General features: G+C 50.3%; 10 protein-coding genes across 10 annotated transcripts; 4 read left to right on the top strand and 6 right to left on the bottom strand.

Moving 5' to 3' along the window:
* Positions 1-324: 324 nt before the first annotated feature.
* Positions 325-837, bottom strand: SMAC4_09149 (uncharacterized protein; the record flags this gene model as incomplete). The annotated part of the gene is made up of 1 exon (XM_003345123.1): positions 325-837. One exon carries the CDS (start codon positions 835-837, stop codon positions 325-327), a length of 513 nt encoding a protein of 170 aa, XP_003345171.1.
* A 1,541-nt stretch (positions 838-2,378) lies between these two features.
* Positions 2,379-6,065, bottom strand: SMAC4_09150 (uncharacterized protein). The gene is made up of 3 exons (XM_003345124.2): positions 4,962-6,065; positions 4,807-4,911; positions 2,379-4,753 (listed from the first exon to the last, which is right to left on the bottom strand). Exons 1-3 carry the CDS (start codon positions 5,178-5,180, stop codon positions 3,419-3,421), a joined length of 1,659 nt encoding a protein of 552 aa, XP_003345172.1. The 5' UTR covers positions 5,181-6,065; the 3' UTR covers positions 2,379-3,418.
* A 748-nt stretch (positions 6,066-6,813) lies between these two features.
* SMAC4_09151 (uncharacterized protein) lies at positions 6,814-7,872 on the top strand (the record flags this gene model as incomplete). Its single annotated transcript, XM_003345125.1, has 1 exon — positions 6,814-7,872. The coding sequence occupies one exon, from the start codon at positions 6,814-6,816 to the stop codon at positions 7,870-7,872; it is 1,059 nt and encodes a 352-aa protein (XP_003345173.1).
* A 92-nt stretch (positions 7,873-7,964) lies between these two features.
* On the bottom strand, positions 7,965-12,784 carry SMAC4_09152 (uncharacterized protein). Its single transcript, XM_066090901.1, has 7 exons — positions 11,643-12,784; positions 11,522-11,551; positions 11,252-11,444; positions 10,629-11,183; positions 9,982-10,564; positions 8,614-9,885; positions 7,965-8,535 (listed from the first exon to the last, which is right to left on the bottom strand). The coding sequence occupies exons 1-7, from the start codon at positions 11,919-11,921 to the stop codon at positions 8,163-8,165; spliced, it is 3,285 nt and encodes a 1,094-aa protein (XP_065946301.1). The 5' UTR covers positions 11,922-12,784; the 3' UTR covers positions 7,965-8,162.
* A 1,099-nt stretch (positions 12,785-13,883) lies between these two features.
* Positions 13,884-16,035, top strand: SMAC4_09153 (uncharacterized protein; the record flags this gene model as incomplete). The annotated part of the gene is made up of 1 exon (XM_003345127.2): positions 13,884-16,035. One exon carries the CDS (start codon positions 13,884-13,886, stop codon positions 15,702-15,704), a length of 1,821 nt encoding a protein of 606 aa, XP_003345175.1. The 3' UTR covers positions 15,705-16,035.
* Positions 16,036-16,512: 477 nt separating this feature from the next.
* On the top strand, positions 16,513-16,764 carry SMAC4_12914 (uncharacterized protein; the record flags this gene model as incomplete). The annotated part of the gene is made up of 1 exon (XM_066091153.1): positions 16,513-16,764. The coding sequence occupies one exon, from the start codon at positions 16,513-16,515 to the stop codon at positions 16,762-16,764; it is 252 nt and encodes an 83-aa protein (XP_065946300.1).
* Positions 16,765-17,465: 701 nt separating this feature from the next.
* On the top strand, positions 17,466-18,933 carry SMAC4_09154 (uncharacterized protein; the record flags this gene model as incomplete). Its single annotated transcript, XM_003345128.2, has 5 exons — positions 17,466-17,849; positions 17,944-18,046; positions 18,133-18,223; positions 18,374-18,549; positions 18,660-18,933. The coding sequence occupies 5 exons, from the start codon at positions 17,466-17,468 to the stop codon at positions 18,788-18,790; spliced, it is 885 nt and encodes a 294-aa protein (XP_003345176.2). The 3' UTR covers positions 18,791-18,933.
* Positions 18,934-21,298: 2,365 nt separating this feature from the next.
* On the bottom strand, positions 21,299-21,811 carry SMAC4_05164 (uncharacterized protein; the record flags this gene model as incomplete). The annotated part of the gene is made up of 1 exon (XM_003346854.1): positions 21,299-21,811. One exon carries the CDS (start codon positions 21,809-21,811, stop codon positions 21,299-21,301), a length of 513 nt encoding a protein of 170 aa, XP_003346902.1.
* An 862-nt stretch (positions 21,812-22,673) lies between these two features.
* SMAC4_05162 (uncharacterized protein) lies at positions 22,674-23,356 on the bottom strand (the record flags this gene model as incomplete). The annotated part of the gene is made up of 2 exons (XM_066090238.1): positions 22,674-23,026; positions 23,113-23,356. The coding sequence occupies 2 exons, from the start codon at positions 23,354-23,356 to the stop codon at positions 22,674-22,676; spliced, it is 597 nt and encodes a 198-aa protein (XP_065946299.1).
* Positions 23,357-23,500: 144 nt separating this feature from the next.
* On the bottom strand, positions 23,501-24,694 carry SMAC4_05161 (uncharacterized protein; the record flags this gene model as incomplete). The annotated part of the gene is made up of 1 exon (XM_003346852.1): positions 23,501-24,694. The coding sequence occupies one exon, from the start codon at positions 24,692-24,694 to the stop codon at positions 23,501-23,503; it is 1,194 nt and encodes a 397-aa protein (XP_003346900.1).
* Between the last annotated feature and the right edge of the window lie 1,334 nt (positions 24,695-26,028).

The raw sequence follows: 26,028 nt of genomic DNA, 5'->3' as shown, positions 1-26,028 counted from the left end.
TGGTGAATCATTGCGCGTAACTGGCTCGGGCACAATAGCAGTGTTCTCCTTGCATACTCTCTTTGTAGATAGGTAAGGTGATCGGTTCAGCGCTCATGGGGTCAGTCTTCTCCATGAACGGCTGCCTCTCCTGTCCAAGTCCTTTGTCAAAGCGTTGTCGTAGTGCCCCTAAGTCTCCCCGTGATAAGAAGTCGGGAATGGCATGGCCAGCCACAGAAGCGGGAGGACAGACTGGAATCAGTGAGCACGAACTTGCTCTGCTGAAAAATACATTCAAACATGTACCGAAACGGTTGCCCACCTCCGCAAGTTTCCGTTCACCTCTTATGCCTTGTTGTCCTTGTCCTTCACTTCTCGCCGTGCTATTTCCGCCGTAATGGTCAAGATTTCCTTAAACCCACCACCATTAGCCTCTTTCGTGGCACCCCGTGCCTGCTCCTCTCGAACCCTTTTCACGACCTCATATGCCTCCCAGGGTATCTTCCCCTCCACCGCCAACTTGTGGATTGTCTCCACAAACCCATCAACGGTATCCGTTTTCGATCGAATATCCTTCCCATTTCCATGCCCCTTTTTGGCTTCAGTATTGGCATCTCTGTCGCTGTATGCCTGGCCTTCAACATCATTTCCACGCCTCTTCTGGGGGAGATCCCAACCCTTCGCGTTGACCCAAAGAAAAATCCCTATCACGACAAGGAGGAGCATGACGATGATGACTTTCGTCACAGCGACGACCAAATCATAGTCGCGGCCGGCTTGGCAGTAGGTATCGTAGATCTCATGGGCGGGTTTGAAGCAGAGGAGTTCTTCTTGGGAGAGGTCGTCTGTGTCTGCCATGGTTGGTGTGGGCAACGGTACGACTCGGTAATCGAAATCGGTAATCGCCCGCTTGACGTTGGGGATGGGACGTCGGTACGCAGGTACGTCGGTAGGAGGGGTGAGGTAGCGAGTCCGCAGTGTTGCAAGCTTGGAAGGCCGCGCTTCTGGTGGTGGGAGTAACTTTGGTGCAAATTCGTAAATGGAGACAGTACGTGTCCTAATGACAAGAGGAAGAGAATGAGGGGCTCAGATAAATAATAATGTAGAGGTACACGCGTACATCCAGGCAGCTGCATTTCGACTCGGGTGGTACGTGCACGCTTGCCGAATGAGCAGTGACTTTCGTCGGCAACTTTCCTCATCGCAACTTTACTCGCCATGACATCGGAATATTATAAGGAACGAGGGAAAAGGCGTAAAAACCTTCAGAAATTGATGGTTTGGTGTTTCAGGGAGCAAAGAAACTTGCTTGTCACGTTTGGCTTGAGTGTCCAACTACTGCGTTATACCTTTGATACCTTACCCAACCGACCCCCTGTCTATGCTACACCCTATTATTAGAAGTCAGATACGGTCAGACAAAAGCGCAGAGGGCAAATTCAATCGACCAAAAGCCTACAAAGTCAAGAAAGGAGGGTATCGCGTAATTGGAAAGCGAATAAACGGATGCTAACATCGCCTTACCCCTTTTCGAACAGCCCTTGAGGCTTTTAACAGACAAAGCCAAGGTCCTTCCCTTCATGTCTAGAGGTAGAGGTAGAGGTAACTTCTGCATCAACTAATCTGGTCGTTTAACCCCTTCGATTTCTCATCGGCATCATCCCTATTCACCGCTCAATCTACCCCGTTGGAAAGCGGGATCTCGGCCTTAATAGCCGGCCACGTAATGGAGCTTTTCAACCGCCTCGACAGTTATTTCCGACTTCATCCAGCTGACGAACAACGGATGATATATCTCTGGTGCTACCACAATGACTAGCTCTATATCTGTGAACTCAACCACGCTGAGAGCCACATATACTTAATCACCAAGGTTGACCAAACATTCCCGACCTTGAGCCCGTCAAGTCGGCCGCTCCCAACACCAAGCCCGGCATCAAGCAGCCGGCCACGACCCCGCTGACTCCCACCCCGAGACTTGACACTGGCAAAGCAGTTTCAACCCAAGCCACTTGAGGCCCCAGCAAGGCTGCCTCGATCGAGAAGAGATTCACTATATGGGACCCTTCCTCAGAGAGAACATCACATTACCTCTACATATTATCAGTAGGATCTCCCGGTTATACAGCTGTCCAATCGTGGTGCGATACTTTGTTCTTTTATTTGTCAGTGTGTCAAGCTACGTAGGTACGTACCAAAGTCACTCCAGTGACGCCTTTCTTTCCTTCCTTCGTTCTGTCTGCTCTTTCGAAAGAACAGAAAGTATTCTCCCTGTATCCTCGTTTTGCTGAATGGTGAGGAAAAGGCCCGTGGAGTACATGGAAAGGAAAAGCGGGCTGTCAACAGAGAAAAAGGATGAAGAAAAGAAAAACCAAACACAGACAGAAGCATTATTTTCCCTAGAGGTTAATTCCCGCCCTCACAATATATCTTTACACTCTCTCATGATCCCTATCCCTCCCCTTTACCTCACTCCACTTTCTTCCCTCTCTTCTCTCTATCCTAACGTTCCACTCGCGAACTCGCCCATCGTTTGTATCCTCATCATCATCCACCTCCTCCTCATCCCAAGGCACCGACACCGCCACCGGCACTCTTGTCATCCCCAACCGCATCCTCTCCCTCCCCAACCGCATCCTCTCCCTCCCCAACCGCATCCTCTCCCTCCCCAACCGCATCCTCTCCCTCTCCCTCAGAAACATCTCGCCGGACGGAGCTCCCTCCGGCAAACGAGACCCAAACCTTCCCGGAACCAGAGCTCGATGGGCGACGGCGAAGGAGGCGGCGGCGCTTTCGGGCGAAGGTTCGAGGTCGAGGTTGCGGTCGGGGCGGGCTGGTTGGGAGGCTGGTTGGGAGGAGGAGCTGTAGATGAGGAGAAGGGGAGTATGTTGTTTCACATCTTTATCACCTCATTATCACCGGTACCTATTATCCACTGCGAAAGTTCCGTTTCTATCCTTATTGTTTGCTGCACACCAGACCTGACGGAAGCACACGCAATACAAGGTCCGACAATCCTTATTTACGGATTTGAGCTCTATTCTAACTACTAGGCGGCCACACCTAGACTTGAATCTACATACCTACCCAACCATCCCGAACTTGACAAAGGAAACGCACTCACTTCCTCGTCAGAGCACACTGCGAAGACCACCTCGGTTTCAGATCTGGAGCCGGAGATTCAATCAACAACATACAAGGCCAAAAAAAGAAAAAAAAAGAAAAAAAAGAAAAGGGAGGGTATCATTTTCGAAGAGAAGAGAGAGAAAAGAAAGAAAGCAAGTGATGCTAACATCCAGTATGTACAAAATCCGGTACTTGGCACACCGACAAAAAGCGAATGAAAGACCGCAAATTGTCTGTTATCATTCCTTTCTTCCGTTCCATTCCAGTCCAGTCCAGCCAGCGTAGTAGCTCACGTCCAGCGCAAAGCATACCATTAAATCCTCCCACCACCGCCCGTCGCTGGATATCCTCCTCCATGCCCTCCTCCAGTTGGCCCATCCAAAGGCGACCAATCATCCTCCCCACTTGCCTCCTCGTAGTACGTCCCGATCCCATATCGACTCCTAAATGATCCTGACATGTCCGACACCGCTGATACCGACGAGTTCCACCTGCTGTGATATCTCTGCGTTTGTGACTGCACGCTTCTGTTACTCCTTATTGTGCCGTGGCTGGCTTGTCGCGGCCTTGTCAGGGCTGGTCCTGGTCCTGGGCCGTATCCTCCATAACCACTTTCCATATCCCCGTAGTTGTGGCCGTAGCTTGGCCTTCGCGGAGTGCGAGGTGGGCTGGAAAATGGTTCTTCGTAACGGTCGGTCGAGATGGCGATGCCTACTCCTACGTGAAGACCCATTCCAATTTCTGAATCTCTCCTCATGCTGGTGTAGTTGTTGTAGTTGTTGATTGGCGACCCGTAGACCGGGGACATTGGGCTTATCGGGCTGACAAAGGTGTTGCTGGAGGTGATACTTTGAGTCGGGGATATCAACCTCTTTGCTGATTGGGATTGAGGGCTGGCGACCCCCACAGCTGTCGTCGCATTCGAGTCCTTGTATGCGTGCGAGTTTACGGTCTTGGTGCTCATCGAGTGACTGTGTCCTGTCCATGGCCTCTTCCCTGTTATGTTGGACTTCATGCTTCCGGCCGTCTTCGGTCTCGATCGGGTGGTGTAAGAGCCACGTGTGGCGTTGTTGGTAATTGATGGCTCCTTGCCTTGTAGGAAAAGGAAGAAGCGAGGGAACGAAGGCATGCAGCCGACGAGAATGGTGCCGCAGTACTCGATCATGGTCCAGATGCCGACTTTGGTGATGATCCATGTTAGATCGGGGTCGGAAAGGAGGGGAATGCGGACGACGACGCCGACTGTGGCTATGGCGCAGGTCAAAATACCGACGGCAAACACCGCCGAGACGCCGAGTTTCCTCCTCGTAGGCAACTGTAACCGAAAGATGGCCCAAATAGGGGTAATCAACATGCCCAAATCCAGAAACAGGTTCATTGCTCCTCCAAAGATAATGGCCGCTGCAATGTTGATGCAATGTCCATCCATTAAAGGCTTCCATGCCTTTTCGCGAGGCGTGCACTGGAAAGTGTAGGTAAAGATGGCGGATAATGAATGGCCGGCGTTAAGGACCAGGAGGATGTGGATGCACCACCAGATAGGATCTCGCTGGGAGCCAGGGCAGAAGATGCGTTTGAACTGGAAGAGAATTGATGATTTGGCGAGGAACATGGTGCAAGCGTAGGATATCTCGGCGAGGTAGTTCCACTGGGACGAGTTAGTGAATTGGCCAAGACTCGGTGTCGAGAGTGTTTACTGACGTATGAAAGATTCTCGATGTCGACGAAGCGGACGTTCCAGAGATGACGGGAGAAGCCATTCTTGGATTGATAGATGAAGATGGACTCCCAAAGGATGATACCGGCCTGCGTCCAAGTTAGCATATGGTTGTGATGTGCTAGACCGGTGTCCATACCGTGCCCAATATGGCAGAATAATCCTCGATCTTGACCTGTCGTAGAAGGAAGGCCTTTGTGAAGATTCGCACGACGAGTGCTATGACCATAAGCACCATGGTCCCAATGGCAACTCCGAGGACGACGGGATGCATTGTCTCCGGATTGACAAAATTTGGTATTTGACCGTCCGGCGGCACCATGGCCGGGATGTCTTCGAGTGTCCAACCTGAAGCCATGGTTACGGTGGTGATGGGGCTTTCTGATGGACGGAAGGTGTACCCGGTTTGTTGTTGTTGTTGTAATGGAGCTTGTACCCGGTATTTGGAGATTATGTGAACTCCCTAGTAACGAAACATGATGACCTTGAAAGAGTGAAGTTGGTTAGATATCTTCACGATCCATGTGTTCTCACATCGACATGGAAAAGACGGTTGGACTAGGCAGGAAAGTTAAAAATGAACGTTGTCTGCCCAGCAGCCCGGCAAAAAGCAAAGAGAAACAAAAAGAGAGAAGAATGGGACGGTAGAATCCAACAGACTGGTAAGCTAGGAAAGATAAACGATCGGTCGCACCCCATGTTTTTGGGTGCAACCAGAGCTCCGGGATCCGGTTCGGCAGAGGGTCAGAGACCGGACCCGCCCATTGTTTACATCATGATCTGACAAGTCTCCCGATATCACTGACTCCGCCGCACCGCAAAAATTTCCATGTCCAGTCAGCACAGGAACAGCACTAGAGTGAACAAGAGCCAGAACCATTTCGCCCATTTCGGGCATGCTTTTTTAGATTTGTTGACCAGTAGGGACACCGTCACTGGCGGAGCGGCAAAGACCAGCAAAGCCACTCAGCGTGTAAAAGCGGCCTCCGGCGTTCTGATTGGACGACACTCTCGCGGGGCAGCACAACGATGAACGGCGCCTCGGTTGGCTTCCCACTGTTTCTCGGCCGCTGAGTGGTAGGGTTGATCGGCGTTGTCCACCCAGCTGGAGGCCTGGAGGGCAACTAATGACGATTTATCGATGTTAGCTTTTTTTGCCCATCTAGTCCATCCCATCGTTCGGCGGGCGCCTGTCAGATTCAGCCAGCCGGCGGCTCAACGCTAAGAATGGGCTTTGTTGGTCCGATCGAATCGCATTGGTGCGGCGGTGCTGGTGATTGCAAGCACTGGCTGGCATTCGGCCGGAGGGGAGAGCTCAGGGTTATAATAATCGTCGTTATTGTTCTTGGGATGTGACGAGTCGAGCCAGCTCATTAAACTCGGCAGTCATCGTCGTCGTCGATAACGCTGGGGGGTGTTGTTGATCGTTCGTACTCGGTTTCGGGGTTCGACATTGTGTTGTAGATGGAGATTGCAAGTTTGTCAATTGGCCGTCGAAAATGTCTGCCGCCTGCGACTCCGGCTTTGCCCTTCCTGATCAGGGAAGTAGGCGTCCGTGTCCCCACACCGGCTCCGGGACCCACCTCGGCATTTGAGCCCACTTAATCTCGGTCCTAGTTTCGACGTCTGCCGGTGCTGCTGTCAGTAGCCGGTTGCCATTCGAATCGGGGACGAATGCCTCACTCGAGTGGTACGGACCGGCTCGAAAACCCGGACTCCTACAAGCGGGTACCGGCAGTACCACCTGCACAGCAACCCCCAGCTGCCAACTTCCGTTACACAAGCGACTCCCGCGCGGGCAATGTGAATCGTCGCTTTTTCCTCCAAATAGCCTCTTTCCCCTCTTGTTGCTCCTGCGAGTTTGAACCTTCCGTCTCTTATCCCATTCCGAACTACAAGAGCCAACGTGTAATCCCATTCCTTCCAATTTGTTCCCAAGTGGGAATTCTCAAGGCTCCTACCACCAGCGCATCAAATTCACGGAAGCTACAATGACCACGCCTCCCAACTTCTCAAACCCAGCCAACGACTCCTTGCCTAGCTCGACCTTCCCTCTCTCTGGCAAAACCGCCCTCGTTACCGGCGCCAGCTCCGGCATCGGCCGCTCCCTCGCTTTCGCCTTCGCCCGCGCCGGATGCTACGTTGCTTGTGTGTCACGATCCCACCCTCTCGGTCGTGTCGACCCCCGCAACAGCACGTCCCCTTCACGGCCCTCCTCTCTTTTCGCACTCGCAGATGCAGACGGAACCGCCGCAGACCAAACGATTGCCGAGCTAATAAACGCCGCCTCTTTGCCACCTGATGCCTCGACGGGTTCTTCTTCGTCAGAGCGCGCCCAGGACTTCATCTGCGACGTCACCTCCCCTTATTCGTTCGCCCAACTCGAACAAGATATAAGAAAATGGGTTGATCAGCCGGTTACGATACTGGTGAATAACGCGGGGGTGGCGAGCGTGGCGGGTATCGAGTTCCAGACTCCAGACGGAATGGAAAGTTGGAATAAGGTCATCGCCACGAACTTGACGGGTCCTGTGGCATTGGCATATCAGTTCCTACCTGGAATGCTGGCTGCCGGGGACGGGTGCATTATCAGCGTAGGGAGTAGGAACGCGGTGGTGCCGGTGCCGTTTATGGCCGCGTATAATGTGTCTAAGACGGGGTTGCTGAAGTTTCATGAGACGCTGGAGAAGGAGATCGGGGGTAGGGGAGTGCGCAATTTCTTTGTTGTTCCAGGGAATATTAACACAGGCATACTGAAGAGAGAGAATAGCGTGGATGAAAGGAGTTATCGAGAGAGTGAAAGGGTGAGGCGTATGGTTGAACGGATCAATGATGCAGGGAAGAGGGGGGAGAATGCAGTAACTCGTGCGCAAGACTTTGCAGATGTCTGTGTGCGGCTGGCCGCCATGGGAAAGGATGCAGATATTTTGAGTGGGCGCTACGTTGACACGGAACGGGATGTGGAAGCGCTGTTAGAGGATGCGAAGAAGGGAACGGGAAGCGAGATATGCAAGAGGAGGTTGTACCAGTTGAATATAGACAGGTTGTAGCCGTCCATTGCTGTGGGCGTGGTAAAACAGAGACTGCGGCAGAAGAGCCCGGCAGTGATAGCATGCAAAGAACTTGTTCCATGACAGCTACAGTACATCTACTCTATAGCCTAAGGTAGATACATGGGAAAACCATGCTAAGGAATACGTGAACAGGAAGACAAGAAAGCTGTGCCGTGTACCCCCAAGCAGAAAGACGGAAAGACAAAGCAAGGAAGTGTAAGGGGTATCCCCAACGAAGAGTGCAAAACGACAGAAAAGGAAGAGATAAAGAAGCACAAAGTCCACAATCATTCCAGGTCCTCCAACGGCGGGAAACACCCAGCACCGCTTCGAATTCCAACACCTATCAACGTACTGGCAAACCTCCCCGCAAAGAAAGGGACGACATAGTCAAACCGTAGTGCCTCATCAGCAGCCATGAGCTCCGCATAGCCTCTGCATGCAGGGGTGTTACATTTTGCCTTCTGGGCATGGGCATCGGGGAAAATCACAGACAAATACCCGTCCAGTTCTTGGACTGCCTCGTCGTATTTTCTGTTGCCTTCGGTAAGGTCTCCGAGCGCCTTTAGAATCTGAGACTCCAAGTACTTAGCGCGAGTGAGGCATTCGGGGGGCCATATGCCCTTGGCTTGTTTGATGAAGCATCCTTGGATGGCTTTCCTGCGTTGAGTTGGGTTAGTCAGGAGCTTTGGCTGGACGAGAGAGGGAAATAAAGACCAGGAATGGCAGAAAACTTGCTTGGCTTCCTTGCAGCGGCCCTGAGAGTAGTGAATGAAGCTGATGGCGTAGTTGGTATCCCTTGTTTGGCGCCCCGATTCACCAAATGTGTCTTTACGCTTTCTGTGGACTTCTGTCATCACCTCCAGGGCCTTTTCGGGTTGGCCACAGAGAAAGAGGGAAACCCCATGACAGAAGTAAAAGCGGGTTGCGTCGCTGTCATGGCTGCCATCCTTATTGATAAAGTCCACAGCCGTTTCGCTGTATTTTAGAGCGTCTTCTGCGAGATTCTGGCCAAGCGCTGCAAATGCCAGATTGTTGGTGGATTCAGCAAATTCGAACGCCCGGGCCGGTAACGTGTGGCCTTGTGTTTCCAACTTGGTCTTGAGATTGAGTGACTTTTTGAGGTAGTCCATAGCACCTGCGTATTGGTGCATGTGAAGCATTTGAACCCCAATGTCGTTGTAAGCGTTGGATAGCAGGACTTGACTTTCGAACCTATCTTCAGAGGAAAGTCCAGGTAGATCTGCATGCTTCTGGCGCAAAGAGACCACTTGCTTTGCCTTTTTCATGGCTTCGCGTGCACCCGTCAGACCCCACGCCTGCTCAGTGAGGCCCCAAGTTACTGCAATGGCATTTGTCTCGAGCTTCAGAGACTTGGCGTAAATTGGTAGTTGAGGAGTGATCGTCGAGACAGTAGTGCGATGACGGAAGCCTTTTTTAGTGGTAAAAACGCTTTCGGTTAGTGCTAGAAGTGCTTCCCTTATCGGTTTATTGCCGCAAAAAACACGGCCTCGACCCCTCTGCGTGATGGCTTCGGCCGTTGTGGTAATGCGGAATTCGTGGAAAATCTTCTCGGCGGTCTCCAAGACCGCTACACACGAATCTTCCAAACCTACTTCGTAGAAGTAGTATCCAGCGCTAATAAGAAGCTCAGCAAAGGCCATGCTGGGGATAAGAGGAGTCACGTTTGGGGTTTCATCCTGGCCTTGGCTCCTTTCGCTAGCAAGGAAACCCGAATGGACCTCAAGGACATGGGCAACCAGTTTCTCATATGATGGCCACTGTGAGAAGTTGGGCGTCATGAAGCATGGGAAGGGCGGGAATTCATGTGCAATGAGTGCCACGGCACGATCGAAGGTGAGCTGATACTGGTCGGGTACGGATCGGAGATCCCGCAATATCTTTGCTTGCAGTTGCCGATGGATGCCGTAGAAGGACCAAGGCGACGCCTTATTACCATCTTCAATCAAGTACCGTTCCACAAGAGGAGCCTGAATTTCATAACGGAAGCTTGAAGCAGGGAAGGCATGTCAATCAAGATGTCCATTTGTAGAACTGTCCGTGTAGAAGGGCTGCAGTGAACTGCTTGGCGCGGAAGGTACATACCGTAGAGGGTCTTTGTATCCCAGGAAACTCAGCTTGCCCTGAAGGTCCCGGTTGAGAATGTTAACGGGAATGTTATCCGCCGAAAACATGCTCATGATCCTCAGTATTGTCAATGCTTTGTCAGGAACTGATCTCAACGCCATATCCCAAGCAGAGTCAACAGGCCGGTCGTACTCACAGTCGGAGTGACCGTTCGTAATGGGGTTGCTCTTGCCTGAATTCCCAGATTCCTGCAGCACCTTAAGGGCTCCTTCTGCCGAGACTGCCGAAGAAACGATGGACCCCGCAATTCCAACGAGGACAAGTGGCGATCCGTTAACTTCTTCTGACATTTTCATGAGAATTTGGGCCAGCGATTTTGGGTCTCCCATATACGGCCTTTGATGGTCGGGAATGTGTTCGAGGATGAGATCTGAACCTTCTTGGGGTGTCAAGGGCTTCAAAAGTATCTCTTTTGTCGTGGCCCGTATTGTCCTCTGATACTGGCTGGTGACGAGAATCGAGCCGTGCTTGCAGCATGGTTGGAATTTCTTGAAGAGGTCGGGGTTGTTGACATTGTCGAAGATCATCAACCATGACGTATCTGCGAGATAGGGAGTGAGCAAGTTGTCTTCAGATTATTTCCGCAGAGTAATTCGAGAACTCACTTTCACGCAGCCAGGTAGTTGCAGTCTCAACAAGTCTTGCCGAATCTGTAACTTCCTTTTCCGTCTGCTGCCCTCCAACAAGCCGGGCTATCTTGCAAAATGCTTGGGAAAGAACGGTCTCATCCTCGGCAGGAACCCAGAAGATATGGAGTTCCGGGAAGGTTCCACAACATCGATAAGCAAACTCAACTGCTATCTGGGTTTTACCCATACCAGGTGCCCCGTGTAACGTGCACGACTTTTGCAGCGAGTCTTGGGCCGGGAGCAGGTGGCGGGCCAGTTGGTCAAACACTTCCTTTCTCCCACAAAACTTTCCATTTTGAGGCTTTGAGACCGAGAAGATCCTTTTTAACTTGGGGCTTTCTTGGCTTGTTGGTCCTTGAATTGATCTTTTCTCTATCGTGTCAACTCTCTTCCAGGTGTCGACAGCAATCTTGTCTCTGATGAGGTCCCTTTGATCCTGAAAAGATTGAGTCGCGCTGCAAATCTTTTTTGCTCCGTCTCTTAGGGTCAGCTCGATAGGGGAAAAGCGGGCTGTCATCTTGAAGATGACCTCTGTGTCAGGGTAATACCCTGCTGTCAGTGAGGTCTTCAGATTGGAAGAGTGAAGCAAAAGGTCTTACTCAGTGGATTGCGGGCAAAAGTCTCGGCTACATTGATTGAAAAATCAAGGTAGGAACAATAGATATCCAAGACAGCATCTTCCACAATCGTGCCATAAAGCCTCGCGTAGTCTTTCAACATTGAGAAAGATCGCGCCATTTCATCATAGATGTCGATGATTTTGTCCAAAAGACCAAAGTATCTGCCGAACGCCTAAGCATAGAGTGCTTGTCAGTCTCGCCGTTGAATGTCTGGTGAACTGTCCATGGGCATAGCAGAAACTGACTTACATCCACGATGAATCTCAAAACACCCCATACCTGTGTAATCAAGAAATACCATCAGCACTCACTCGTCTTCCTTGAATGTCATTTCTTGATCACAATCATAACATGTTGCGAAGAAACTTACCATAGAAGCAATGCCATTGGCTTGGCAGATGGTCCCAACAGCCTTGGAGAATGTCTGGATGTTGTTGTTAACAAGTTGGAGCTTGTCCAACCATTTCGGCTTTAGCCATGCGTGTTTCGTCATGAAAACATCCAGGGGTTCCTCGGTAACCTTAATGTTGCGCAGGCACAATATTGCTTTGAGTTGTTCCGCCTTGTCCTTGACATCCTGAGCCCGTGAAGATCGAGGTGCAAGTGCTACATCCGTTCCACCTGGGTGGATTGCTGCTGACTGAGACATGTTGCTTCCGGCTTGTGAATGCAAAATTCCGATGATGCGTACCTACGGTCAGTAGGACGGGTGTTCGCTCATACAAATCGCGCGTTTGCGTTCCACAGTTGGGACACGACGTATGCCGTTTATCGTGAAAAATGTGCAACCGATGATTGACGCTGCCCAAGATATTGAACTCATTGTAAACCTCACCCCGAGAACACTATATATTAATTAAATTGATTCCCATTCGGCCACCGAGCCTCATTCAATCTGCGGACGGCATATTCATGTCCCATACTCACCTATTGAAACTCTTATCGTTGACCGAAGTAAGGCGTGCGCCCTCCACGGCAGAGTCTTGGTATAGTGCATACCAACGTGTGACCTTTGTTGCCAATCGTCGTCCCGATGGGTAAGCTTAAAAATGTTGCTGCACACCACCACTTTGCTAAGCCCTCTTGCCGCGGACAAGAGGTCATCGGGCACACAGTCACTTCTTGCTTTGACCCTCCATTAGTGTAGAGGATGCTGTACGGGCTAGGTGGGAACTGAAGGCAACGAACAGTAACGAGGACCACCGAGTCAAATGATATGATAGACGTGAGAGGGGAACAGAAGTGAGCATGGCGAATGTAGCTTTGAGGAAAGTGGAGGAACGCGACCTCGGAATGTAATAACATGGGTGACACAGGATGACTTACCGCAAACAGGAACAGAGGACGGCAAAAGCTGACATTCCCATGCCCTTAAGACAAGCCAGAAAAAACAGACGACGACGAAGAAGAAGAGGACATGAACCAACATTCTTTCTGCTTGCTTAAATGCGGGAGAGCAGTCCGGAATGGAGACGTTTCCGTTGCGTTCTTACCTCTACACAATACCTAGGTACCGTATACCTAACTTCTCGAGATTGAGATTCGGGTAAGTACCGAGGTACATACGGGTAGGGTTAAAGGTGTCGCAAGCTCCGAAAGAGAGGTGGTGTGAGCACTCAGATAACGACCTCTTGGCGACTAAGACGCTAGCCACTTGAAGTCCCTAACGCTGGGAAACGGAAAGCGCTCGTGGTAATTACCAGTCTCAAAGTTCCGCTCCGCTTGCATTGCAACCAGCTGAAACTTTCGACCCCTGGAGCGCTGCTCATGGTGCACTCAATCAGGGCGGGCCTTAGATTGCACCGTTCCATCCACCGTTTGGTACGGTACCAGGTGGTGCTAATGTAATACTAAGCCCCATTAAATGTCCAATTGGCATAGAGGTATGTACGGGCGTTTTCCGTCTAGTGTAGACGGTATGATATATGGTTAATTTCTGTAACAATGCAATATTTACCGAAACAGAACTGCCTTTACGGTGTGCTTGCTTGTGTTTGGGATTGTGTCACCGCAGACACCGCTACCCAATGTCAGTTTGCAGGGGGGTATGGTACGCAGTAAGGGTGGCGCTATTCCGCTCGAATGACTTGAATGTACGGAAAGTGTGATTGATCGGTGGGAAAGCTACCTTGTTTGGGGAGCGGGGAATTTGAGTTTACAATACTCGCTGGGTTCCGTGAACCTTCTCTAAGGTACTTATCCTGCACGGTGCCTGCACGGGCTCTTGTAGGCTTAGGGTTGTAGGTATTTGTATACTTTAGTAGGCCTGTAAATTACATACAGGAAGTCCCCCTCCTCTATCCATCAAGTACCACTCTCATCCATGGAGATAAGTCCATGTAACTAAGCAGGTGCACCAGTGCCGTGCCCAACAGATGAAGCACATTCTACGACAACAGCTATCAAGCCACGTTTTACGTACCGGGCTGTGCCTCGTCGGTCGCTTTTCTTTTAATGATACCCCAATCACCCCATTACCAGTAGTGCTGCACAAGGTCTACAGGCGCATAATATGGTGCTAATGCGCTCGATGCTCATGGACGCGTCCTCCAGTTCTCGGTAGTGTTTCTCCTCCCTTATCACTCCCACTGTTTGTTTTCGTTCCATGATCATGCCTCGTACTCAGGAGGATATCATACGGAATCGTCTCCAATCCGTTGTCTCCATCGTCGACGATGTGTGTAAGATCTCAGGTGCTCCTTCAGCATCCGTGGGTATACTCCACGATAACAACATCATTTTTACTCAGGGCCATGGAAGACTTGTCGGCAACCAACCCAACGTTACGCCACGCCAACCAGGCCCCGATACAGTCTACGGAATAGGGTCCATGACGAAGAGCTTTGTGGTCGCATGTCTTGCAAAGGTCCGTGGGGAGGGCAAGGAGGCCAAGTTCGAATGGAGTACACCGATGAAGGATCTGCTTGTTGGTTTCAATACCGATGAAAGAATACAGCACATGGTCACTCTTTCCGATTTCCTCTCGCACCGAACGGGACTCAGCGGGGATATGTCTATCGCTCTTCAGGGTGATCAAGAGTTCCTCCTCCAAAGGGATCAGGTCTTGCCTGCGGTCGCAACCCTCAATAAGGTCGGACAATTTCGAAGTGATTGGATCTACAATAACTGGGGCTACAGTCTCGCGGGCAAAGTTTTGGAGGAATACTCGAGGAAACCATTTGAAGATTGCCTACGAGAACACGTGCTTACTCCCCTATCACTTCGCAGCACAACGACAAGACCAGATCCAAACGGCGACTTTGCGTTTGCTCATGCAGCACTGGACAACGGCGACACCTACCCCCTGCCAAAAAAGATACCTTTTCAGAAGAGCATATTCGAAACTTCTGGGGGAATCTACTCGAGCGTCAACGATATTCTCGCATGGGCAAAAGCAATTCTTGCTGCCGAACAAAAGTCATACTCTGGTCCTCTTAAGGAAGTTCCCACAATCCTGAGCAACCAAGTACCCTTGGACAACCCATCCAGAGATCATCGCTTCTACGGGTTTGGCTGGGTTAGAACGGCACTTCCGGATGTTGTGGGCCTGCAGGGAGACAACGCAGAGCTGTTCAACCGGGACCAGCTTCCAGTACTCGGATCAAAATCTCAACCAATGATGACATATTACCATCAAGGCGCGGGCCTTGGATATTATTCCGCAATCTTCATGTTCCCCGCATCCAATTCTGCAGTAGTGGTTTTGACGAATTCGATGCCACTCAACGACGTGGCAGATTGGATCGCTCAAATATACATCACCGCACTGTTCCAATTTGAAGATGGAGGAAACACGTACCTTGACATGGCAAAGAAGTACGTTCAACTGGCGAAGAGAAGTCGGGATCAGAAACTCAAACTTGTCAAAACAATGAGATTGGGTCTTGAAAGCGAGCGCAACACGGGCTGCTTTCATCCGCGACAATTGGACTTATACGCTGGGAGATACTACAATGCGAACGGTAGCTGGCCAGGGAACTTTTTCATCGAAGTCTGTTGTCCGAAGGGTCAAAAAGAAAAGGGTAATTGTTTGGAGCTCAGGTTCCAAGGACGAGAATCGCAACTCTATGAGCTTCGTCACCTCAAGGATGATATATTTGAGTGGGCGCTAGACTACAACCAACAAGCGCGCCGAGCACGATTTACGGTATGGGACTCGGAGTATTTCAAGATCCAATTCAACTTCACTCAAGAGCGGTCTCAAAAGGCCGTTACGCTCAACTGGGCAGGGAACGGGATGATACTCACTCGACATGAGAACAAGATGCACATCCCGCGACACTTCCCAAAGCTTTCAAATGGGATCTTACCGTTCCTCCAAGCGACGCTTCGTAGGGTGGTCAAGAAGAGCTGGCGCTTGGCCTCGAGAGGTTCAGGAAAATCTCCAAGGCACCTGCCCGAAAAAGCACACTTCTCGCGTTCAGGTCGGTGACTGCTGGTCGGAGGTATACGTGCACTACACGCAATGGAATCTCAGTGTGTTGCCCGACAAAAGACACTCTACTTTTAGGCCTTACAATCGTGACTTCTTTTAAGAACATGCCCTTTTCCGACATCATTTATCAGATGACAGGCAGGCCGGGTTGTCAAAATCCTTGCTTATTTCTAATATTTCAAAAGATGGTGTGGAGACGCGGGGGGTTCTTGCCGCTTCCAGCTGAATAGCGTATCAGCCCGCATCAATTTGGTTCCCGTGGTTCCAGCCCTCGTTCTCATCGCTACCACCCTGTGCATGCTTCGCCGGTTTGAGGGGAAAGGCTCCAAGGACTGGGCCGCACCACTGTAGCTATTCAACATCAACGGTGGCTATGCCGCGTTAAGGCAGCTATGCAGTGAAACCCTTCTACATATTTTCTCGGAAGCCGTCGCTCTGTGTACATTTGGGTCCCGATACGCTAGGTGATCAGTCACCCACACAGTGACGTTCAGATGGGATTGTGCCAGACCACTGGTCTTTCTGACAATTCATGAATTCGTACAAGAGATAAAAGGGTCTATGTGAGTCCTCAGATCATTATTTTTGTGCGATCTCCTAAATAACACTGACTGTCAGAAGGCAACCATAAATCGACACGTCTCCCAGTACCAGTAAGTGTTCGATCAACGCTGCCGGTCATACCAGGTTTCCGGCGCATTGCGTCAAGGCCTCTCAGATTTACAGCCACGGTACTAACTCAAACCAGGGCTCCTCGGCTCCATATCACACACCAATCGTTCAAGACCAGTCAAATCAGAACGCGATGTCGGGAACTTCGTCGAGAGAAGAGACCAAAAGTAACGATCACTTCGCGGAGTCTACCGATGGCAGATCACAGCCATGGAAGCACTTCAAGAAGGACGCCAACTCATCCAGCAAGGAAAACGCTAAACGAGACCTTCTTGTTTTTCAATCAGGCACCAAAAGTGGCTCCAGCTCACAGGACGACGTGTGCAAAGAGTGTGGGAAGACATTAGGGAAGTGCGAGTGCGATATTGGGTTTATTGCGGCCTGATATCTGAAGACGAGGCTTTACTGCGGAGGCGGTCTCCGTAAGAGGCAGTCGGACCAATCTGCAGAATCAAGCTCGTCCGGCATCTCGTGGCGGGATGAACCGACGAGTTGTAAACGGCAGGCGGAGCCATTGTACCACGCGAGCACAGAATTTCGGGAGAGCAGGATAATTTGCGGGGGTCTCTTGGGGTAATGTACCGGAACGGATAGATAGTAAAGTAAGGTAGGATGAGCTGCACGGGCTGCAGGAGCTGCACGATACCACGAACCATCATCAAATCACCACGTAGGACTAGTCAACATGCCTTTTACCAAATGGTCAGGGGTGTACAAGTTGGAAGGGGGCAGGGCCACGGAACACTTATCAGTTGGACAACGCGTGAGTGGTGATGGGAATAAAAGACAACGAAGAATTTCAACGTATAAGATCATCACAATATCTCATCACTTTCCAAGCGGGCGCATTACAGTAGAGGTATGGTATGTCACAGAAACTTGATCGCCTTTTCCAAACCTGTGGTGTCCAACCTAATTCACACATGCTGTGCAAAAAGCCTGTGACATTTCATCATACGACTTAGACGCAACCGAGCCACCAGTGACTCCGATTTCCTGCTGCGAGTAAGACCATTCCGGGCAGCACACCGAAACCAGAGCCTCATCTTAAGATCGTCACAGAACCTGTCAATTCCGGCAACAGCAATGGATACCTCTAGAAGCGTTCAACATGCGCCACAGCAGGGGAACGTCACGGTAGGCCAGGCAGACCAAAAGGCAAAGCTCAACTATATCCGATGGGAAGACAAGTTTCGTACCGAAAAGCCCTATGAGTTTATTTCACAGGCTCCCGAGGGCTGTCCCAGGAAAAACTTCACTCTCGCCGCCTCACCAGAGCAGGCCATCCACGATATCAGAGGCAGTGAAGAGCTATTCAACCTCGATGACCATGGATTCCAGATTGTGAGGCAAGAGCTAGGAGCTATACCGACCGACCAGGAGGGTATTGAGAAGGAGTACCTGCCTAAAGTGATTGACTTATTGCAGAATATCGATCCTGGAGCGGAGGTGGTGATTTTTGACTGGAGAGTGAGTGAGCAAATGAGCATCGTCAAATGTGCCTCCGAACCGGCCGTGTTTACCCGAAAACAACCATTAACCATCGCTGATCCACCAACTCAAGCTCCGGACGAGTGACGACAAGCGGACTACTGCAAAGGCCGGGAGTGTCATTGACCTTGACGATCCAATGCTCATACTGAAGCCCGTCCGCGCCGTTCACATTGGTTAGCACTTTTGCATCCAATCTACCTACCCACAACTCAGTTACCACTGGCTCACTTTAATCTCACTTTCACGTCGTTATAATAAGACCAAAGCCCCCTAGCCGCCACCAAACGAGTAAAACACCACCTTAAGTCTCGGGCCGAAGAGCTCCTCCAACGACGCTTCCGAATAATCAAGTACGTACACGCCTGCACCATCTCCTTGATACACGAGCACCAAAAAAAGCATTCTCAACGTTGAACTTACAAATCCTACCCGCAAAAAAGCGTCTGGCGCCCGCTTCGATACACCGTAACCGATTACCCCCTCGCCGTTTGCGATGGCAGTACGGTCCGGCCAGAGAAGCTGGTAGCTGCCGACCACGTGAGGAAGAACTACCAGGGTGAAGGGCTTTATCCACTTTATGATGAAGGAATGAAGTGGTTTTACCTGAATAGCCAGACAAAGGATGAAGTTCTGCTTTTCAAGACTTATGATTCCGCGGAAGGGATGAAAGCGAGGTGTAAGTTTCATGTCCTGCCCCGTCCAACCTCCAGTGAACGGAGGGAAGATGCGTTTGAGCGGGAAGACACATGCTGACAAACACGCGACTACCCCTGGGCCATATTAAAGGCTGTCCGCACACGTCCTTCAAGCAGTCTGGCGGCGAGCATGAGGTCAGTGAATGTGGGAACCGGACAGCCAGAGAGAGTATCGAGGTCCGGGCTTTGGTGTTCTCAAATGGTGGTGAAGGTGAGGAATAGGACGACAGCTTGGAGAATCAGCATCCCCAGCAGACAAGAAAAAGGAAAATAAAAGCGGGAGATGAAAGGAGAGAATGTCACGACTCGTTAAGGCTTTGGAAGGATTATTTTCGGGATTTTGATGAAATTTCCAACAAGTTACACCAGTTGGGGGCCGCGTATGCAACCACCCAACCAACCAAAATCAAACAATTCAATCAAGCCCCACGAAAAGTAGAATCATCACAAAAGACTCATCACGAATCCGGGATTCCAGGATTGGAAGGTACTTTAATGAGTATGTTTCGGCCAGGATACTTGCAAGTGTCTCAGAAAATATAGGTCTGTACGTGTAGGGAAATGGATGGGTGCATGTACCTGTGAGCTTTCCCGAGACAAGTAACGTACCTCGATAAAACTAGCTCAAATTCTCAAGCTCAGCAAAAGTTCATGTAGCTTTGGAAAGTGAATATTCGACGATAAACCACCGACTTACCATGAGAGAAAACGTGGATCAGTTGCGGGTAACAATGAGTTACGCTCGCCAGTAGCAGAAGTCAGCCTGGAGCCTCGGGCGGCCGGGTTGGAGCGTGTTGAACCATACGGAAGAGGTGATCACGTAAGACAACGCGAGTGTTCGTGAACGTCTTCATTGATTGATTGATTGATTGAGAGAACAAGAGCGCAAGAAAGGAAGGACGAAGTCCGACTTATATACAGGGGTGGCCATGTGTGAATCGTATCCACTTATGCCAAGATTGCCAAGACATGGTGATGGCTGCAACACCCCGTGAAATTCAGTTCACTAAAGCGAGAAAATGAAGGCAGGCTGGGTGGCTCGGATGGATACCGGTAAGTATGCAATGGGCGTCTTGTTTTATGGAAGCGGAGGCTTGCCTTCACTTCAACTTTGACATTTGGAAAAGTGGAAAGAACGCAAGTTTACGTCTTCAGACTACGGGGCTATTAAACTGGCGCTAGTCGAAGCTATTGATATCCTTAAGCGCGGATTTGTTAAAAAGTTCAAACTATTCCCCCGGTAAGAACACAGAGACGCGGATTAGTCTAAATAATAGAATTGTGTTAGTCCCAAGCTTCTAGCAAAAAAGCTTCTCCAACTATAGGAGCGGGAGTCTTAAGGGTGGCAGCCCCTGATATTAATCTAGTTACCTTTTTTGAATATTAAAAAAAAAGTTCTATAAGAATTCTTTATATATTTACAAGTTAAAGATTTAATAAATTAAATTATGAATATTATTGACATTAATAATGGAATAAGTATTTTATAATTAATAGAACAAATTCTTGATTATAATAAATATAAAATCAAATACTTTATATTTATCAATATTTATTTAAATTTCCTGTTTTCTATTTTTAATATTTTTAATATTCTTAACGTGTAGCTACTACTGTGTTTTATAACTACCTTGTACTACCTTGTAGTATAGAAGGCTGTGTAAGAGTTCTACGAGGTATACACGCAGGTAGGCCTTGGTGAAAGTTATAATATTTGACAAAGAGGAAAAGAGAAGTTTGTGCCAGTATGGCATGGAGCTTACAGCTAAATACACAAGAGAGCTGCGGATATCGAAGGTGCCAGAAACGCCAAGGTCAGAAATGTGGTTCGTGCGGCGCACCCCAGGATTGCACCCAACCGGAGGGCAGGCCTGGCTTATATAGGGTTCAAGCAAGGCAGACACCGCTGGGCGCCAGCCTCATGACATGCGTGGCCACCAGTATCGAGTCTTGAGAATCGCTCGGGTCTTGTTTCTTCCTGGGTGAGCCGTAGTCAGCGTCGAATGGGCTTCGTCAATAATGCGCGTACGCAAATTATTCGATTTAGGGACAACCAGGCGGTCCTAATATGTCACACGGACATTGCCCACACTCCTAGGTTTGAAGTTCAATAGAGCCTCAATGCTTGATATCAACCCAACCTCGCCATACAATGCCAGCCTTGCCTCGGCCAGACTATTCGGCCAACAGGCACGGCTTACCCGAACCCCCGCAACGCCACCAGGCCAAACGAGCCAACCCCAGAACTGCTGACGGCGCTAAACATCATCACAAAGCCACCCCATCATCACAGGAGCAATCACGCCAACCAAGCAGAAGCAGGACGCCCGGGCAAAGGCCGGCGCCAGAAGGAAGAAGGAGAATGGATGAAGGCATTCAGAAAGATCCACATGTATACAGGTCGCTAGATAAATGCTTTGGAGCCTCAGGCGACAAGGACCGGTACGTACCCCAGTACGTACCGTTTCTCTTTGGCATAAGAAGGCCTTGAAGCCCAGCCTTCCCCTGGAGGTTGAGAGGATCAACAAGGCCTTCGAGACCGAAGTAGTTTATTAGCTGAATTGAACTACTGTTTTAAGCCCTGAATACAGCCCTTGTCACACCCTTTGACAGGTTTTCCAGAATGTACTTGGGAACTGCCTCCAGCTCGTCCAGGGACATCTTGTATAGAGGTCTGTAGCCGAGTTCTTCGGGTCGATGGCCTTCGAGCTCGATCTTGTGGTCGCAAGGTCAATGCTCAGGTAGCGTGTTGGAGTTGTATTTGCTGAAGACTTCGATTTCATCGTGGTATTCGGACGGCACTGTCCGGAGAGCTTCTTCGCGGAGCTCTTTTTCGTCGCGGGGAAGCGGTTCCCAAGCGGGGTCATCAATGACTCGTTTCTGTTGGATAAATCGGTCGATCTCAAAGATGCTCGTCGAGTAGGTCGTCCGGTTCTTCTTGACGGAACGCATGAAGAGGTCGCCCTTTAGCACACACATCTGAGTAGAACGATAATTGTACCATCTCGTACCGTCCCGCTTCAACTGGTAGGTACCTTGGGTATCCGACCCCCATTTGCCATCAGCGGGCTGTTCTCGGTAACGGGGACGCGGCTTGGGTTCTGAAGACAACACCATAAGGTGGGTGAGGTTAGCCAAGTTCCGTTCCATTTTGCTCAAAGGATCAGTCTTCTTGAGAATCGCGGTGGGGTTCTGAAGAAGATAACGCGGTCGGGCATAGACCCAGCTCTCCGGTATCCTCATCTTGGGTGTACTGGAGATCCGCTGGGGTGATGGGGACCGTCCGGGGTTTAGAGTCGGACGCGACTTCAAGCTCCAGAATCCGTTTCTCAATTTCTTTCTGTATTGTCGAGCCTCGCGGCGATATTGGTCGCGAGCTTCAAGGTCGGCTTCTTGCGGTAGTCAGGAAAGGGTTGGTCCGCTAGGATAGGATCTGTAAAGGTGCAACCGCTTGTAAGGCGTAGCGCCGTGCGGCCGCCATTCCTGCCATCCGCTCGCCGTTTGTCTTCTCGAGCCATCAACGAGTCCCGGTGTTCTACGTCTTTCTGGTGAGCGGGGTTGACGGTGGTCGAGGAGTCTTGGATCTCGAGGTGTCTCAGCCAGTCGGGGTCCGGTTTCCATTCCGAAGGAAAAAGTAGACGGCGTTTCGCACAATCTACCCAAATATCATGAAGGTCGAGCCATTTCCGGGCAATGATAATGTCGTGCGTCATATTGACTACAATAAAGCAATCAGGTGGCGTAGTACGGTTCTGAATATTCAAGGCGGCTTTAATGACTTCTTTAATGCTTTGATTCGTTTTTCCTTGGTAGTCGCTGATTCTTCGAGCTGGGAAGTCGCTCGTGGATCCCACCAGCAGTCGTTTTTTCAGTTTCTCGGCAAAGGTGGTACTGATGAACAAATTACTGTTTGCTCCTGTGTCAATTAAGGCATCAGAGGTGGATAAAGACATTCCATTATTGACTAAGGCACATTGAATGAGTAAGGGTTCTCCTCCCAGAAAGGGTATCAAAGTGAATCCTTCTCCGTGTTTCTTTCTATCCTTTTTCTGTTGTTCTGCAACCGACACCTCCCCTGGGAAGGAGTCTAGTTCACCCAGGGTAATTAGTTTCCATGTTCGTTGGTGGCTGGAGCCTCCTGTCTGTTGTCGTGGGCTAGGTGACGGTCAACAATGGCGGCAACGCGTTCGCGACGTTCACGGTCGAATCGTTCCTTCTCGGAACAATCACGCTTGGTGTGACCCCTTTCTTTGCAAAGGAAGCATCTTCCCTCGTTGAACAGTCGGGTAGTCTCTTCGTGACGGTCGCTGGTCTGACGAGTGGAGCCACCGCCACTACTGGCCGCGGTAGGCTTGGAGGCGGAGTTGGAGTTAGAACCGGGGTTTCTATTACCTTCTCCCTTGTTGCCCTTCCCTAACTTGGAAACGGCCTTGTTCTCTTCTGCGATGATCTTGAGCACTTGGCCAAAACCGGAGCAGTCGTTGCAGTAAGATTCAAGGGAGATAGAAGAGTCGCAATGCTTAGCGCCCATCTGTTTTTTGTACTCAACCGGAAGCGTTGGGAAAGCTCGCGCTTCCACTGAGTTTTGGGACGTTGGCACTCGCCAGACATCCGAACAAACTTGTTCTTAAAGAAGTCGAAGTTGTTGTTATTCCCCATCTTTAACTTTGTGAAGTTCTGGAGGGCGTTCTCCTCCTGGTTGGGATCGTGATACTGGCGCCACAGATGGGTCATCAGGTCGGAGTAGGTCTTGATCTGGTTCGGGTGGGTTTTGCGTAGGTATGGCATCAAATCCCGGTAAGCACAGCCGGCCAGACGGCTCTTGACGTATAGAAATTTATCGCGGTCGGTGGGATAGTGATCAGCGTTGATCTCGAGTTTGTCTTGAATCAAGTCGTACCAGGCCTCAAAAGGGACATCGTCTTCCTTGTCCTAATTGTGATACCTGGCAGGGTCAGCTTGCTTGATGCTACGGTGGTGGGAGCTAGAGCGCTCTCCGTCATCGGGGTCGATCTCGGGGGGTAAGGTCGAGAAGCAGGTAGAAATCCGAAGGGGAGCCTCGCTGGCGTCCCGCTCAATGCTGGGGAGCACCGTTTCCTTGGCCTTTATCTTATTCTCGTTCCTGGTCACCCCTTTGCCGATACTCAGGTCAGCAATGAGATCTTTCAGGCCCTCAATAATCTTGTCCTTCTCGACAAGAGAGTCCTTCAGCTGTTGGACCATCGCGGGGTCAGTGTCGGGGCCGGGCTTCTCCTGGTCGTACTCGTCGGCCAGAGCAGGGACCCAATCGTGAACGGTTTTCAGCTTATCGTTGAGGAAGGAGACGAGACGGTGCAATCCAGACACCTGCTCGGCGCGAGCCATGCTAATAATTGACAGCAACTTGAACTCCTGGAACATGGCCTGGGGATCCCTATTGCACAACTCGGTAAATTTGTCTTCGTTCAAATAGTCGGAGACGGGGATATTCGATGAGGGTAAAAGAGATTGGTAGGAGACGCAGGGAACAGAGTTGCGAATGAATAATTCCGTGAACTCTTCCATCTTTTGTTTTAAATCGAGGATAAGAACCTTCCGGGCCAAGCGGACGTCGAAGGTCTTTGGGTCCTCCACAATCTGGGTGATGTATTCCGTGAACAGTTCGAAGGACAACTCTGGGTCTTCGTCGTCAGTGTTCTTGGCTATAGCATCGGCCAACGCCTCCTTGGGGGATTTGAGCTGGTGATGCATGTGGTACAGAGACTTCTTGCGAAGGAGAGTGGACTTGCCGCGGGAACGTTCCTCATCCGGACAAAGGGCATTGTAGCGATCTTCGTTGAAACGGACTGCGGCGCGCGCGTTCTCCTTGATGAAGGGATCAATGGGCTTGCGCTTATCGACAGGCTTCTTGTCGTTGATGGCGACCTTCTTCTTGGGCTTCGGCTTCTCTGCCGTATCCTCCTCTTGCTCAGGGTCAGGATCGGAAGAGCCAGAGCCTCCTTTTCCGTCGCCATCTCCGCCTTCTTTATCGAAGAAGGCCTCATCTTGATCGTCGTCGGACGCTTCCTCGTGACGATTGTCGTGGTTTTCGGCCTGCTCGGTGCCCTCACGGCTACTGGCGCTGTTACGTGTCAGGCGGGGTGCCATTGTGTTGTCGTAGATACTCGATGCCTTGTGTTCTTCCGACAGATCTTTCTGGTTTCGGGTGGGATTTAACCTTCCCAGGTGGTTGTTGGGTTGATCTGAAATAATGCAAGGGCCCAGTATGGGAGAGTCGAAGGCAAAGCTAAGATTCCATCTATGACAGAAGATTTCAGATGGGGAGAAGAAAAAAAGGAAGAGAACTAGATATAAGCGTGCAAACCCAAATAAAAATACCCTGGTCGCACGAGCGATAGCGGGACCCATATGTGGGTCGCTGGCTGCCAGCGCCGTCACAGAGATGGAAGGTAGAATGGGCGTTTCACTGACTCCCTTAGGCTCTATCCAGCTAGCTCCGCCTAAGGGACTACTATTTTAATACTATTGCCCTAGTGCGTAAGCGCTAGCAGGTATAGTAGTTACGCCGATTAGGCGTGACCTTATTAAATTTATAATAATTACGTATTACTTAATTGATTGAGATAGTGCCTCCGCTTTTGACTGCAGTGTCGTCTACAAGTAGGCTTGTCGGCTCTGGCAGGGTATTTTTATTGTTCGGAGAGTGAAGTTGCGAGTTGCCTTGAAGTCGGGGACCCGTCGCCTTGCCATATTACAACAGCCGCCATGGCCGGCAAGGGCCCAAGAGCCTCAATGAGGTCATGAAGGTGCTAAGCAACGCTTCGCAGCCATGAGGACACTTCCCTCCACACAATCACCATTCGATCCTAGAATTATCATGACCTGAGTCAAGTATCTCATTGGACCTGGGGCTCATTCAGGCATTTTTATGATAGTGTAACGACCCGTTCAATGGTGCTGATGTTAAGTGTCTCTGGACTCGGAGGCTCATGCTCTCTCGTTGAAGGGTGCTTGGTTGGGGCAAAGGATCAAGCCGGGATAACTTGGCCTACCTCTAAGGAATGCCGTACAAGGACTGGATACTTTTTTTCCTTATCCTTCCTGCCCTCGGTAACCTTGGAAGGGAAAATGGGCTACGGGAGGAGGCAACTCGAAAGTTGAAAGGGCACTTTGTCGCTGCTCTTTTGGGTACTTCGCTGGCAAAACTGGATGTTTCTCTTTTTTCATTACCGATGTGCAAGGCAGTCTGGTTCTCTCAATTTGCGAGAAAGAGAACTCTGGTCTGATCTCGTTAGAAAAGTGTTCCGTCATTGTATTGTGGACTTCTATCCGCGGACTATAAGCAAATGTCTTGGAGAAACGTCCAAATGTCCTTATTTTAATATTTCGAAGAACTAGAGGAGAAATATTCATGTCTCTCCTTAGCAGGAACAGGTGACTCTGAAAATACCTTGCCTACCAGGCCGACACCATCCAGCGTC

This window comes from Sordaria macrospora, chromosome 2, assembly GCF_033870435.1.
Source record: "Sordaria macrospora chromosome 2, complete sequence".
Taxonomy (NCBI): Eukaryota; Fungi; Ascomycota; class Sordariomycetes; order Sordariales; family Sordariaceae; genus Sordaria; species Sordaria macrospora.
This window is presented reverse-complemented; position numbering and strand designations above follow the sequence as displayed.